The 16,130-nt window shown below is 44.7% G+C and overlaps 1 protein-coding gene across 2 annotated transcripts in view; it reads left to right on the top strand.

The window, feature by feature from the left end:
* Positions 1–16,130, top strand: part of LOC143787905 (L-selectin-like) — a 507,551-nt gene that overhangs the window by 217,564 nt on the left and 273,857 nt on the right. For both annotated transcript variants that reach the window (XM_077277060.1, XM_077277062.1), the window contains exons 4-5: positions 5,918–6,025; positions 15,335–15,520. In XM_077277060.1, the coding sequence (XP_077133175.1) occupies positions 5,918–6,025; positions 15,335–15,520 (294 nt within the window). The remainder of the gene's footprint in view (positions 1–5,917; positions 6,026–15,334; positions 15,521–16,130) is intronic.

The following is a 16,130-nucleotide window of genomic DNA, read 5'->3' on the forward strand; positions in this document are numbered from 1 at the left end:
CCCAGAGATTAAGGGGAAAAGAGAGACAAAACACACTGCAAAGAAAAAAAAATGGGTTCAGAACTTCTCTTATCCCTCTTTTGAGATGCATTAACACTTTGTGGGCCAGCTGTACTGTTATGGACCTGGTAATTAGGAGCACCCGGAATGACCTGATGAGTAAACTAATAATCGGAACAAGCTCTGGGAAAGTGGGAACTCTGCTGACCACAAACCCTACTCCTATCACACACACTAGAAATAGCCGTGGAGCGTACCTAACTCTCCCTAGACGCCTCTTCACAGCCTAAGAGCTAACTACCCCTACAGATAGAAATAGAAGCCTAACCTTGCCTCAGAGAAATTCCCCAAAGGTAAAGGCAGCCCCCCACATATATTGACGGTGAGTTAAGAGGAAAGTCACAAACACAGGAATGAAACAGGTTTTAGCAAAGGAGGCCAGACTTCACTAAATAGTCAGAGGAAAGAAAAGGAAACTATGCGATCAGCACAAAAAACTACAAAAACCACGGAGTATGCAAAAAGACCCCCACACCGACTCACGGTGTGGAGGTGCAACACTGCACCCCCAGAGCTTCCAGCTAGCAAGGAAATATCATGATAGCAAGCTGGACTAGAATTTAGCAGTACTAAGAAATATATTCAGGCAGCAGTAACAACAAATGAACTAGCAGGGACTTAGCTTCTGCTGGAGTAGACAGGTCCTCAGAGAAGTCCAAGAGAGATCTGAACCAATACTGAAACATTGACAGCTGGCATGAAGTAACGATCTGAGTAGAGTTAAATAGGGAAGCCAACATAACAATAAACGAGGGCAGCTGAGAAAGCAAACCTCAGAGACCAGCAGTTCCGCTCAAAGCCACCAGTGGGAGTCAGAGAGCAGAACTAACCAAAGTACCATTCATGACCACAGGAGGGAGTCCGAGAAATGGAATTCACAACAGTCAGTCCACAGAGTATTCAAAAGTCTTGAGGACCATCAAGATGTTTTCAAGATGTTTTCTGGCAAAACTGAGATGAGCCTTTATGCTCTTAATGTTGAGGAGTGTTTTTTGTCTTGGAACCTTGCCATACAGGCCATTTTTGCCCAGTCTCTATTTTAGAGTATAATGGAGTAATGAACACTGGCCTTAACTGAGAAAAGTGAGGCCTGCAGTTCTTTGGATGTTGTTGTGGGGTCTTGTGTGACCTCTTGGTCAGAAAAGACTGCATTCGCTGCATTCTTAGAGTAAGTTTGGTCTGCCGGATGCTCCTGGGAAGGTTCACTACTGTTCCATGTTTTTGCCATTTGTGGATAATGGCTTTCACTGTGGTTCGCTAGAGTTCCAAATCTTGAGAAATGGCTTAATAACCATTCCCATTATTGATCTCAATTACTTTGTTTCTCATTTATTCCAGATTTTCTTTGGTTAGTGGCATGATGTCTAGCTTTGGAGGATCTTTTGCTCCACTTCACTTTGTCAGGCAGGTTGTGACACGAGTCACGGCAGTAAATATATATAATGCTTACTGTAAGTAATAGGAGGTCAAACAACCTGAGGTCAAGTCCACGAAATGGCACAGTACGTACGACAAAGGGAAGTCTGAGAAGAAATCCAATACATCAGCTGAGGTCAGGAAAGCCAGAGAGACAAAGTAGATACAGGGAGCAAGCACAAGCAAAGTCCGGTCACAAACAAAATGTCAAAGTCAAGAAAGATAATCAATTCAAGCAGGGTAAGGCACAGAGCACAGAGGGATCGATGTTCCACAGGCAACAGCAAGTGTACGATTGACACTGGGGGAAGGAACTAGCATGCTTAAGTAGAAGCCTGATTAAGGAAAATGAACACAGGTGATTGCAGCACAGACCCAGCACAGACTGAAAGCCCAACACAAAGTAACAAAAAAGACAGAAACAGAGTGAAAATCGTGACACAGGTCCTATTTGTCACGCTCACCCCCTGACTGATGGGCGTGAGCTCGAAGGGTTTGTGGCCCCACTGTGCCACAAACCAGACTACCTTGGAAGGGGAGTGACTATGACAGCTGCCTGGGTTTTCACTGGAGCCCCTGATGGTGAGGTCAGGCTTGTGCAACAGGCAGCTGCCAGGTGCTACTCTAGGGTGATGTCTGGCTGTGGCTGCTGATCCCACTTGGGAGACAGGAACACCAGGATTGGGGCGGGCATCAGGAAGGACTGGCAGAAGAGCACAGCTGAAACTCTGACGAGTAGGCTTGCACGGCCGAGAACACAGGGCTGGCAGAGACACGGCAGAGAACGCAGGGCTGGCAGAGACACGGCAGAGAACACAGGGCTGGCAGAGACACGGTAGAGAACACAGGGCTGGCAGAGACATGGCAGAGAACACAGGGCTGGCAGGGACGGCAGGAAACAAAGGACTGGCTAGGACGGCAGGAACACAGGACTGGAAAGCACAGCAGGAACGGCAGGACTGGCAGAAAAACTGGATTGGAAGGCACGGCAGAGAACACAGGACTGGTTGATGTGGTTCATGAAGGAACAGGTAGGGACCTGTTCACACAGGAGGTGCAGGAACGGATATGAAATATGAAGGAACAGGTAGGGACCTGTTCACACAGGAGGTGCAGGAAAGGAAACAAGCAGAAAGGAATGAGGTATGAAGGAACAGGTTGGGACCTGTTCACACAGGAGATGTAGGTACGGAAGCAAGCCAGAAGGAAAGGAGAATGAAGGAACAGGTTGGGACCTGTTCACACAGGAAGAGAACCGCAAGGCTGCAAATAGGAATGGTAGACCAGCAAGAGATAGTGTAGCAACAAAAGCAAAGCAGAGCAGAACCGCAAGGAATATGGAAAGTACCTGCAGCGAGAGGTTTCTGCAGCAAAGCAGAGCAGAGCCACAAGGCATGTGGAGAGGAGCTGCAGCAAGGGATAACTGCAGCAGCAGAAGATAACCTCTATACAATAATTTTACCTCTATACAAGTCACTAGTGCGACCACACTTAGAATACTGTGCACAGTTCTGGTCTCCGGTATATAAGAAAGACATAGCTGAACTGGAGCGGGTGCAGAGAAGAGCAACCAAGGTTATTAGAGGACTGGGGGGTCTGCAATACCAAGATAGGTTATTACACTTGGGGCTATTTAGTTTGGAAAAACGAAGACTAAGGGGTGATCTTATGTTAATGTATAAATATATGAGGGGACAGTACAAAGACCTTTCTGATGATCTTTTTAATCATAGACCTGAGACAGGGACAAGGGGGCATCCTCTACGACTGGAGGAAAAAAGGTTTAAGCATAATAACAGACGCGGATTCTTTACTGTAAGAGCAGTGAGACTATGGAACTCTCTGCCGTATGATGTTGTAATGAGTGACTCATTGCTTCAATTTAAGATGGGACTGGATACCTTTCTGGAAAAGTATAATATTACAGGGTATATATATTAGATTCCTTGATAAGGCGTTGATCCAGGGTCTGATTGCCGTATGTGGGGTCGGGAAGGAATTTTTTTCCCCATGATGGAGCTTACTCTTACCACATGGGGTTTTTTTGCCTTCCCCTGGATCAACATGTTAGGGCATGCTAGGCTATGGGTTGAACTAGATGGACTTAAAGTCTTCCTTCAACCTTAATAACTATGTAACTATGTAAGATAAGCAGAGTAGAAAGGAGCAGAACCACAGGAGTGCGGAGCAGAGGTAAAGCCATAAAGGTACAGAGCAGGCAGAGCAGCAAGACTGCGGAGTGTAAGCAGACTGAAAACACGAGGAAAGACACAGCAGGGAAGGAAGCCACAGACAAGGAGAGCGAGATAAGACTAAGTTCAGACAAGGAACTGGAACAAGACAAGAAACAAGGACAAAGACACAGGGACCAGGATATTCTGCCTCATGGAGGACGGACAACAAGATCAAGGCAAGAACACAGAGAAAAGCCTCCAGAGAGGGAGTAACTCAGAGCAAGGCCTGGCAAACTCAGAAGCAAAACACAAACTGAGCTAACACATTGCACAGGCCCAGTCCACTGGGTGGAGCTGCACTAAATACTGGAGGCCTCCTGGCAATTGGTAAGGAACAGATTAGACAGATGCACCTGATTCCTATAAGAACCAGAGAGATCTGGCGCCGCCCCCCTATACACACAGCCATGAAGCATGCAGAAAGCAGAGACACAGAACATGGAGCTGGCATGAAACAGAAACCACATCATGACCTGGAGCAGTGGGTAAGATAGTGTGAGAGATGAGAGGCCATGCCGTGATGCCAGCAGACAGCAGAGTTGTTACACTATTTAGTTGATTTCTTGATTGAGAACAGATGTGACAGTAATCAGGCCTGGATTTGGCTAGGGAATTTGAACTCAGCTTCACGAAGATGTGAAAACCCACAATTAATTTATATTTTGAGGTGGTAGGGGGCAATCAATTTTCACACAGGTCCCTGTCTGTTTACATTTCTGTTTCCCTTAATAATAAATACCTTAATTTAAAAGTGCATTTTGTGAATATCTGTGTTTTTTTGTCTAATATTTAAATTTGTTTGGTGATCTGAAACATTTAAGTGTTATTAACATGCAAAATAATAGGAAAACAGGAATGGGGTCAACACTTTTTCACATAACTGTATATGGTAAAATTAATGTTGTCTTTCAAAACTACAATTTGTCCTGCAAAAACCTAAATCTCATACATTTATTTCAAGGAAAAAATGAAAAGTTATGGCTAGTGTTGAGCATTCCGATACCGCAAGTATCGGGTATCGGCCGATACTTGCGGTATCGGAATTCCGATACCGAGTTCCGATACTTTTGTGATATCGGGAATCGGTATCGGAACCATATTCATGTGTAAAATAAAGAATTAAAATAAAAAATATGGATATACTCACCTCTCCGGCGGCCCCTGGATCTTACCGCTGTAACCGGCAGCCTCCGTTCCTAAGAATGAGCGCGTGAAGGGCCTTCGATGACGTCGCGGCTTCTGATTGGTCACGTGAGCGCTCATGTGACCGCTCACACGACCAATCACAAGCCGCGACGTCATCGCAGGTCCTTCACGTGCTCATTCTTAGGAACGGAGGCTCCCGGTTACGGCGGTAAGGTCCAGGGGCCGCCGGAGAGGTGAGTATATGGATATATATATATATATATATATATATATATATATATATATATATATATATATATATATATATATATATATATATATAGATATACTCACCTCTCCGGCGGCCCCTGGACCTTACCGCCGTAACCGGGAGCCTCCATTCCTAAGAATGAGCGCGTGAAGGACCTGCGATGACGTCGTGGCTTGTGATTGGTCGCGTGAGCGGTCACATGAGCGCTCACGTGACCAATCAGAAGCCGCGACGTCATCGAAGGCCCTTCACGCGCTCATTCTTAGGAACGGAGGCTCCCGGTTACATCGGTAAAGTCCAGGGGCCGCCGGAGAAGTGAGTATATCCATATTTTTTATTGTAATTCTTTATTTTACACATGAATATGGATCCCAGGGCCTGAAGGAGAGTTTCCTCTCCTTCAGACCCTGGGAACCATTCTGATACTTTGCGTCCCATTGAAATGCATTGGTTTCGGGTATCGGTATCGGCGAGATCCAATATTTTGCCGGTATCGGCCGATACTATCCGATACCGATACCAATGCATATCGGAAGGTATCGCTCAACACTAGTTATGGCTTTGGGAAGATAAGGAAGAAAACAATTAATTTAAAATGTCCATTTCTTCAAGCAGTTATAATGTTGTCTTTCAAAACTACAATTTGTCCTGCAAAAACCTAAATCTCATACATTTATTTCAAGGAAAAAATGAAAAGTTATGGCTTTGGGAAGATAAGGAAGAAAACAATTAATTTAAAATGTCCATTTCTTCAAGCAGTTAAGCTTAGCTAACTATTCACCTCATGTTTATTTTTTTGTTTTTGTTTCAGCTTCGTGTGACCAGCTGTCATGCAATGGTCATGGTGAATGCATTGAGACAATCAACAATTCCACATGTGATTGTGCTCCAGGATTTTACGGATCCCAGTGCCAATATGGTAAAGCTTATTTTTATTGTATATAAAGAAAACCTGTCATCAGAATTTTATGCACATAAGGCGCTTTGATGCTGATTTAATCCTTACCTTGCTTACATAGAAATCCATTTTGCTGTTTTAGAGAAATTCATAGTTGAAATTGTATGCTAATGAACTTCAAGTGTAGAAGGGGGAGCAATTCACTTACTGCTCTTCTCTGCCTGCTGCCTGCCTTTAGTGTCTCTGACTGACAGGTAAATGAAATGAGTGACCTTTCAATCAGAGGAATAGGGAAACAGGCAGGGGAGTTGTAAATGCAGTGACTACCCATTACACTTGTGAGGGGCGCCAGGGCTGTAGTCGTGGCTGAGAATATCTGCTTACACGCGCCCTGGTCTCCCGACATATGAATACAATATCCCTTAGTCAGCGTACCTGTCTCTCTGCTTTCCGCACCCTCAGGGTTACCTCTGGTTTGTTGCAGGCTCACTGTCGATGATTTTGCACAAATAGAGACAGAGTCCAGTTCCAACATTAAACAAAGAAATTTACTTGAATCCATCCTCAGCACGTCCAGATAAGTCGCAGCATTGACATGGGAATTCACACAGTATGCATCCTTCACTTTACCTGTGCTTCTTCTGCCATCTCCCGGTATGCTCCCAGGTTGTACCATCTCATACGGTACTGCAGCATCCTCCCTGTCCAGCTCAACTACTTTTAGGAGTTCCCTAGTCCGTTTTGCACCAGAAATAAGGCATCTGCCCAAGAGGTAAGCTGCCACATCTTGGAGTGACCTGCATTTCTGTTCTGCGGTGACTTCTGCTGTCACTTCTGCTCCTGGATGATTAAGCTATCACTTGGACATTGCATGGCCCACTGCAGAGCTGAGGGCTCCCAGGCCCATCTGACTTGCCTGGGCTCCCTGGCCCAACTAACTCCCAACAGAAAATGTTCCTGGCTTATACCAGTTGGCCCCTCCTATGTTAACTCTTACTAATCCTAACTGCAAATGCATACTATTGTGTACTAATGTGTTCCCATCTAGTGGGCTAACTGAAATACTGCACTTTCCCTACTACATAAATACCGTATTTACACATTACACTATACAGTAGCAGCATTACAAAATATACATGACATAACACAAACATTGTCAAGGGGAGCTGGGTACATCACATAGCTTTATCAGAACCCTTACACTCCCCTTCTTTAAAAATGCTCATCCCCGACCATACTATGCTTAAAACTTTAAGATGCACAAGAAAGTACTCCACGCAGGAAGCAAACGCTCATATGAGATAGTCCTTTGTCAAGACGGAGAAAAGAAGAAAAAAAAATCTATTTGCGGTCAAAGCAAGTCTCTTTTTCCACAACAAAGTCTATTTTGTCTTTAATAAAACACAGGTGCTTGGCACACAGTCCTCCAGCTGTACCTTCAGTCCATTGAGCCCCGGGCCCGTCAGCCTATAGAACCCAGGTGCGGATACAGTCCATATCAATTTGACCTGCTCACCAGGTCCTTAGTCATTGAGGGGTTCCCCCCTCCTTTGTTGGAAGTATGGCCCCTTTAAGAACCATGTGCGCTGCCCGTTACTGAAGCACAGTCTGTTGCCACAGCTGCACATGGTGTGTCCCTCAGTTCAATGGCCCGTTACTCTGCAAAGGCAAAGTCCTGCCATCCAGCAGGAGAAATAGACAGTTCAATTGGGGAAAACAAAAACCAACACTTAACCGTGGCCCATACCGGTCACACTGCACCCAACTTTGGTGCTTTAGGGCTCCTTTGCCCACAGGGATGCAGAACAGTGCCTTTTTTTCTTTTTCATTTATCCGGTGCAACAGGCACAACTTTTGCAAAGGAGCAATATCTTTTATACGGCATCCACTTATCAGTGGCATGTGTCCTGTGCAGCTCCACTTCACATCGGGCTCTGTGCCTGTACTCCAGTAGACGACCCTGCAGCTGCTGGTGTCGTGTTCCCCTACCGCAGTGACCGGAGAGGGGCGATACTTGGACATTCATTGACCAAGGAACAGGGGGCTAATTGTGCCTGTTCCAGGCCCGCACATAACTCCAGGTGGTAACATGGCGGGCCGAGTGGCCGGGCATTGCTGAACACTGACCGGCATTTCGGAACTTGGAACGAGGTTCACTCACCACCATCTGCTCATCGTCCTGCCCCTGCCACTCCAACATCCAGGTTGCGACTGCTCTGCGACCGCCAAATCTCTCTGGCCCTGTAGCTGTGCACCCCAGCTCAGGCTCCATTTCTGGCATGGGCTCCTCCGGGGTAACTTCTTCCAATTCACCGGCCTTCTCCTGTTCCAGGTGATGTTGCTCCGACTCCGGCAACCGCCGGCACTGCTCTGGTATGTCATGATGTGTGCAGCTGCACACAAGGTTTTCTTCTGGACCCCACCCGTTCCAAGGTTGGGTCACCTCCAGCCGCTAAACCCATTTCTCTGCAACATGTTGTAAGGGGCGAGGCCTTATTCTCATATGCACCACACCATGGGCGTACCTGGGGATATCGTTAGCCAGATTTTTGCACCATCTCAGTCAGGATGCCCATAAGGGGTGAGATCAAAGTTGTCGTTCTCCATTTTGGTGCCAGTTTCTGCCATCTGTAAGGTCGCCATCTTTGCCATCACAGTGTCAGTCACATCCAGTACATTAGTCACATCCAGGGTATCAATCATATCCAAAATATCAATATTTTCATCTTTCACAGCATCCCTACATTGCAAGGCTGCGTGATCCTGCCACACTATGCCATTTGTGAAGGGCACCAGGGCCGTAGTTGTTGCTGAGAATATCTGTTTACACATGCCCTGGTCTCCTGCCACATGAATACAATGTCCCTTAGTCAGCATACATGTGTCTGCTTTCCGCACCCTCAGGGTCATCTCTGGTCCGTTGCAGGCTCACTCCCGATGATTGTGCACAAATTGAGACAGAGTCCAGTTCCAAATTTAAACAAAGAAATTTACTTGAATCCATCCTCAGCACGTCCAGATAAGTTGCAGCATTGACATGGGAACACAGTATGCATCCTTCACTTTACCTGTGCTTCTTCTGTCATCTCCCGGTATGCTACCAGGTTGTACCGTCTCATAGGGCACCGAAGCATCCTCCCTATCCAGCTCAACTACTTTCAGAAGATCCCTAGTCCGTGCTGCACCAGACATAAGGGCATCTGCCCACATAGTAAGCTGCCACATCTTGGAGCGACCTGCGTTTCTGTTATGTGGTGACTTCTGCTGTCACTTCTGCTGTCCGTTCTGCTGTCACTTCTGCTCCCACTTCTGCTTTCACTTCTGCTCCTGGACGACTGGGCTAGCACATGAACTTGGTGTAGCCCACTGCATAGCTGGGGGCTCCCGGGCCCAGCTGACTTGTCTGGGCTCTCTGGACCAACTGCCTTGCCTGGGCTCGCTGGCTCGACTAACTCCTAACAGGAAATCTTCCTGGCTTAACCCAGTTGGCCCCTCCTATGCTAACTCTTAGGGTACTGTCACACTAAACGATTTACCAACGATCACGACCAGCGATACGACCTGGCCATGATCGCTGGTAAGTGGTTGTGTGGTCGCTGGGGAGCTGTCACACAGTCAGCTCTCCAGCGACCAACGATGCCGAGGTCCCGGGTAACCAGGGTAAACATCGGGTTACTAAGCGCAGGGCCGCGCTTAGTAACCCGATGTTTACCGTGGTTACCAGCGTAAAAGTATAAAAAAACAAACAGTACATACTTACATTCCGGTGTCTGTCCCCCGGCGTTCTGCTTCTCTGCACTGTGTCTGCGCCAGCCGGAAAGCACAGCGGTGACGTCACCACTGTGCTCGCTTTCCGGCTGGCCGGCGCTCACAGTGCAGAGAAGCAGAACGCCGGGGGACAGACACCGGAATGTAAGTATGTACTGTTTGTTTTTTTATACTTGACGCTGGTAACCACGGTAAACATCGGGTTACTAAGCGCGGCCCTGCGCTTAGTAACCCGATGTTTACCCTGGTTACAAGCGAACGCATCGCTGGATCGCTGTCACACACAACGATCCAGCGATGACAGCGGGAGATCCAGCGACAAAAGAAAGTTCCAAACGATCTGCTACGACGTACGATTCTCAGCAGGATCCCTGATCGTTGCTGCGTGTCAGACACAGCGATATCGTATGGATATCGCTGGAACATCACGGATCGTACCGTCGTAGCGACAAAAGTGCCACTGTGTGACAGTACCCTTACTGTTCCTATCTAACTGCAAATGTATGCAATTGTGTACTAATGTGTCACCATCTAGTGGGCTAACTGAAGTACTGCACTGTCCCTGCAACATACATATTTACACATACAGTAGCAGCATTACTAAACATACATGACATAACACAAACACGGGCAAGGGGAGCGGGGTACATCACGTAGCTTTAGCAGACCCCTTACACACAACTCATTCAACTATGAATTTCTGTAACACAGCAAATTGATTTGCATAACAAAGAAACTACTTAATCACCGTTAAATAGTTTTTAAATACATGGCATCATTTTGGGGTATAAAATCTTGATGACCGCTTCTTTTTAAAGGGTTTGTCTGAAAAATATACTAAAATAAGTACATTCACATTTAAATATTTAACATGTTTCTGAATAACTTTGTATATAGCAACAATGTATTCTTTAACTACTGCACTCTGTCAGGATTCCAAGAGAGCAGCTACCATCAATCACAACCCATCCTAATTTCAGGGGACAAGCTGTAGGAGTAGGATGTGCTACATGTAGCACAAGACAGATCACATAAGTACAGAGTCATGTCCGGCATCGTGAATTCACATTCCTCTGTTTAGTCAACATGAGTGGAGCAGAACTAAAGGAGAAGGATTTGTGCAATATTTATGCAAAGTCCCCAAAACCAACTACTAATAAATATTCCACTAAACAATACCTTGTTTTAGTTTAAATAAGGAACAATACTTTTTGCATATAGATAAATGCCATAGTTTGAGTAAATCCACTAGTGCGAGGCCCGAGAGCCTCATGGCAAACTTTGATGGATATTTTAAGGTTACTGGAGTTTCCAATTGTTGGAACCCTTGAAGGATGTGAACTAAGGTTACCTTTGGTATGCATTTTTCTGTACTTGTTAATAAATGAAAAAAAAATGGCGTGGGGTCCCCTGTAATATTCATAACCAGCAGGGGAAAAGCTGACAGCTGCAGGCTGATGTTAATTTTCTGGGAACAGGACAATAGCCATAAAGGTTCCCAGGCTATTAATATAAGCGCACAGCTCTTTGCTTAGCCTTTATTGGTTATTATAGGGAAACTCCAGCCCAAAAAATTATGTGTGGGTCCCCCCTTTAATCAAAAACCAGCAAAGGCTAAACAGACAGCTGCAGGCTGATATTAAAAGCCTAGGAAAGGGCCACGAATATTGGCCCACTTCCTGACTAAAAACATCAGCCCTCAGCCACCCCAGAATTAGCTCATCCATTAGATGTGCCAATTCTAGTGCTTAGCCTCACTCTTCCCACTTTCCCTGGTGCGGTGGCAAGTGGGGTAATAGGGTTGGGATTGATGTCCGCTTTGTAATATCAGCTGACACCAAGCCCACAGGTTAGTAATAAAGAGACATCTATAATATGCCCCAATTACTAACCCAATAGTGATAGTGTAATAAAAACACAGCAAAAATAAGTCCTTTATTTTAAATAAAACTCCCCACCCTCTTTTACCCATTTATTTTCAAAAATTAAAAATTAAAAAGCATCATTATACTCACCTTTCCGCTGATAATCCAGCTGTGTATGCACCTGAAAAGCTGTGCCTGTGACCTGCAATAACATCAATGATGTCACTGCCGGTCACAGGCAGGCAGCTCTTCGCACGCTCTGCTCATTGTGTTCCGGCTTGCGTGGAGAGCAGTTGCATCACTGAGGTGACTGCTTTCCAAACCATCTGGATTATTATGGGACAGATATGGATTATCTTCTTGTCAGGCAGGTGAGGAATCTGGTGTTTTTCTACTTTTTATCTGTTACAGGGGGACTTGAGCATCAATGGATTATCGGCGGACAGGTGAGTATAACTTGCTGTTTTATTTTCATTTTTTGTGAATAAATGGGTAAGAAAAAGGGAAGTTTTTAATTCAAATAAAGTACTATATGCTGGCTGTGTATTTATCACAATCTGACTATGGGGTTAGTAATAGGGGCATCTCATAGACTCCTCTCAATTAGTAACCCCTGAGCTTGATGTCAGCGGCCATAAAACAGCTGACATCAACCCCAAACCTATTACCCCACTTGCCACCTCACCAAGGCAAGTGGGAAGAGCCCGTCAAAACGCCAGAATTAGCGCATCTAATAGATGTACCTTTTCTGGGAATGCTGCGGGGTGCAATTTTTAGGCTGAGAAGGGCCAATATGCATGCCTGTTACAGACAGTAACCATTTTACAGCCGGTCAAAGCTGCTAACTCAGCTGCTGTAATCTGACAGCGTGGGAAATGCAGCGGTCTGACTTCCAGTAACGGCCTTACCGCCAATCAGAGCCCATGTTTACTGCGCTGTCACTCAGATGACATGGAAAACAATGGATATTCGGGACTCCATTCATAAATGTGGTCTGGGTTTGGATTCGAGTTTGGGTACCGTTCTGACCCGAACCAAACTTTTTTTTAAATGTTCGGCCTAATCTGCCAGACCCGAACATCCATGGGTTTGCCCATCACTAATGGGGAGGCTTTTTACCCGTGTAGTCATTCATTGACTGTGAATTGGTTCATCTGAGTTATACTACAGCAACAGCACCTTAACAGCTCCTTTCTTATTCTTCACACACTGCAAAAAATTAGGCCAGTGGCTGTCAGCTGCGTTTTATAGTGCTAGACCGTATGACTGCTGCCAGGGCTGCTGTTGTTGAACCTACATTGCCAGACAGCTCATTGCACGCCCCGTCCTAATTCCCTACATTATGGCTTCTGATGCTGCCACTGCCCAGCCACAAATCTTAAAGGGAACCTGTCATTCCCCCCCAGGCGTTTGAAACTAATAGAGCCACCTTGTGCAGCAGTAATGCTGCATTCTGACAAGGTGGCTCTTTTAGTTCTGGGTGCTGTAACTGCAGAAATGATCAGTTTTGTAATTTGTCCTAAATACCTTTCTTCAGTCCTGGAGACAGGCCTTTCCCCCCCTGCTGCAGACGCCACACAGCCGACACTCAAGTCTTCTTGGCGCCGGGCGCCGCCTCCTCAGCGCTGTTTTGAAATCAGCCGGCACCTGCACTCTTTTGTCATGCTTTGGGCAGGCACAGTGAGCACTGCCCGTCCTCTGTCCTCATATGCAGTCTAGCTGACTGCACCTGTGCGGCCACCCTGCCTGTGAATCCCAGCCCCGCAGTGTCTTCTGATTTATTCATACTATGGGGCTGGGATTCACAGGAAGGGCGGCTGCACAGGCGCAGTCAGCTAGACTGCATATGAGGACGGAGGACGGGCAGCGCTCACTGCGCCTGCCCAAGGCAGGAGTCAAGAAGACTTGAGTGATGGCTGTGTGGCATCTGCAGAAGGGGGGGAAGGGCCTACCTCCAGGACTGAAGAAAGGTATTTTCTGACAAATTACAAAACAGATTATTATTATTTTTTTGATCAAGGCATATGGTTTGTTTCAGAATTGTGGATGGCTCTTTGGTAGATCTTCAAGGGCTCCTAATCTAGTGGCACAAAACTAAAATATGCCATTTGATTATGGTCAGTAATTTTCCCAATCTCATATCCCTATTGATTCAAAGACAAGAGACCACATCCCTGATGTAACGTTCAGGTGAATGGGACAGAATATAATTCCCTCTAAAGCTCAGTGCTATGAGCATTACTTTTCAAGAAAAGACAGTGCAGAGACTGCAGTGCTACATCACAATGTGGCGGTTTCATCTTCAAGACTACAATTAAAGGCAATCTGTCAGCCCCCGAGACGTATATGACCTATTAATATGGGCATACAGGTAATAGAAATGTTAAGCTGGTAAAACCTGTAAGCCTCATAATAATGATCTTGATGCTGAGGAATGTTATATTCTTTATGTTAATTATTTCGTCCAGGGTCCGGGGCGTGCGATGCCTGGAAGAAATCCCCGCCTCCTGTCTTCATTCTAATATTTACCTCCTCCCATCAGTTACAGCCCCGGAATCCTGCACCCTGCTCTTCCTCTGAAATACATATCCCATCCTCCCTTTTTTGGGCACTGCATTCACAGATCTTCTGCGCAGGCGCCAGTGAATTCCGCTCCAGTGACATGCAGTGTGCACGCTTATAAGGTTCTCTCCCCACTTTATCACCACATAGTCATTGCCATGTACACATGGTTCCTAGGGATGACTGTGCAGGGAGGAAGTGGGAAGAGCATATTATCGGCACGCACATCAGAGGTCACAGTGACTCACTGGCGCCTGCACAGAAGGTCCCTGAATGCAGTACCCACAGAAGGGATGATGAGGTATATATTTCGGAGGGAGTGCAGAGCACAGGTGTGGGATACTGAGGGCCATAACTGATGCTGATGGAAGTATTACAATGAAGAGAGGAGGCAGGGATTTCTTACAGGCACGGCACGCCCTGGAACCTGGAAGAAATCATTTAAATAAAGACAGAGTATAACATTTCTCAGCATCAAGACCATTACTATGAGTCATACAGGTGGGACTAGTGTAACATTTCTATTACCTGTATGCCCATAATAATAGGTCATATATGTCCCGGGGGTGACATATTCCCTTTAATTATAAAGTGATGCCATATGGTAGTCATATACAGTGCCTTGAAAAAGTATTAATAACCAGTGAACTTTTCCACATTTTTTCGCATTACACCCAGGAACTTAATGTTTTTTTATTGGAATTTTGTGTGATATTCCAACTCAAAGCGTTTGTGAAGTATAAAGGAAATGATAACTGGTTTTCAAATTATTTTAAAAATATAAATCTGAAAATTGTGACATGCTCCTTGAGTCAGCACTTTGAAGGACCACTTTTCACTGCAATTACTGATGCAATTCTTTTGGAATATGTCTCTACCAGCTTTGCAGATTTGTAAAAAATGTGGAAAGTTCATGAATATTTTTTCAAGGCACTTTATAGATTGAAGCCTCTTTCAAACTGGTAGATAAATATTTGCATACATTTTCTAATGGCGATGCATAATGTGAAATTAGATTTGGTTACAAAGGTGATATTCTGTAGTTTCACCTCAGTTGTAATGAAAGAATTAGAGATATATTTTATAACGTGCAAAATATGTAATACACTGTTGCATTTCTGTTTTATCTTTCTAGTTGTACAATGCCAACATTTAACAGTTCAATCGCAGGGTTACATGAATTGCTCCCATCCATGGGGAAACTTTAGCTTTCAATCTTCATGTCTCTATGAATGTTTTGATGGATTTTTCCTTAATGGTAAAGATCAGAGTCAATGTCTTTCTTCTGGGACATGGAGCAGTGCAAAACCAAATTGTACAGGTATTCAATTTTTAACTCACCATTTTAGAAATAAAAATCTATCTGGTTTCTAGTGTTTAGCTTGTACACTGTGCTATATTTATGTTTTTTTAATGCCAGGGATTTATGATCAATCTCTTTTTAGGCTGGCAAAATGTTTGTAATTAAAATACAATGTAAACTATCTGTTACAAAATCATCATGTAACATATTTAAATTGAGTATATAATTTATTTAAATTCAGGTCAATCCATTAAATTTAGGTTTTTAATAAATAAAAAAATATATATTTCTATTTTTTAAAACTTCCATGTAAGTACTCCCTTTGACAGCTGATAAAACAGAGAAATCTTGTATCATGTGTATAATTTTTGGTTTCTGGGGGACTAGAAATAATGGTTGCTGGATAGGTTCAGTAATGTAACCCCTTAGTGACAGAGCCAAGTTGGTACTTAATGATCAAGTCAATTTTTACAATTCTGACCACTGTCATTTTATGAAGTTATAGCTATAGAATGCTTCAACATATCCGATTGATTCTGAGAATGTATTTTCATGACTTATTGTACTTCATGTAAGTTGTAAAATAAAGTTTGGCAATTGTCAAACTTTTAATTTTGCATCCTTAAAT

Source organism: Ranitomeya variabilis, chromosome 8 (genome assembly GCF_051348905.1).
Source record: "Ranitomeya variabilis isolate aRanVar5 chromosome 8, aRanVar5.hap1, whole genome shotgun sequence".
Classification (NCBI taxonomy): domain Eukaryota; kingdom Metazoa; phylum Chordata; class Amphibia; order Anura; family Dendrobatidae; genus Ranitomeya; species Ranitomeya variabilis.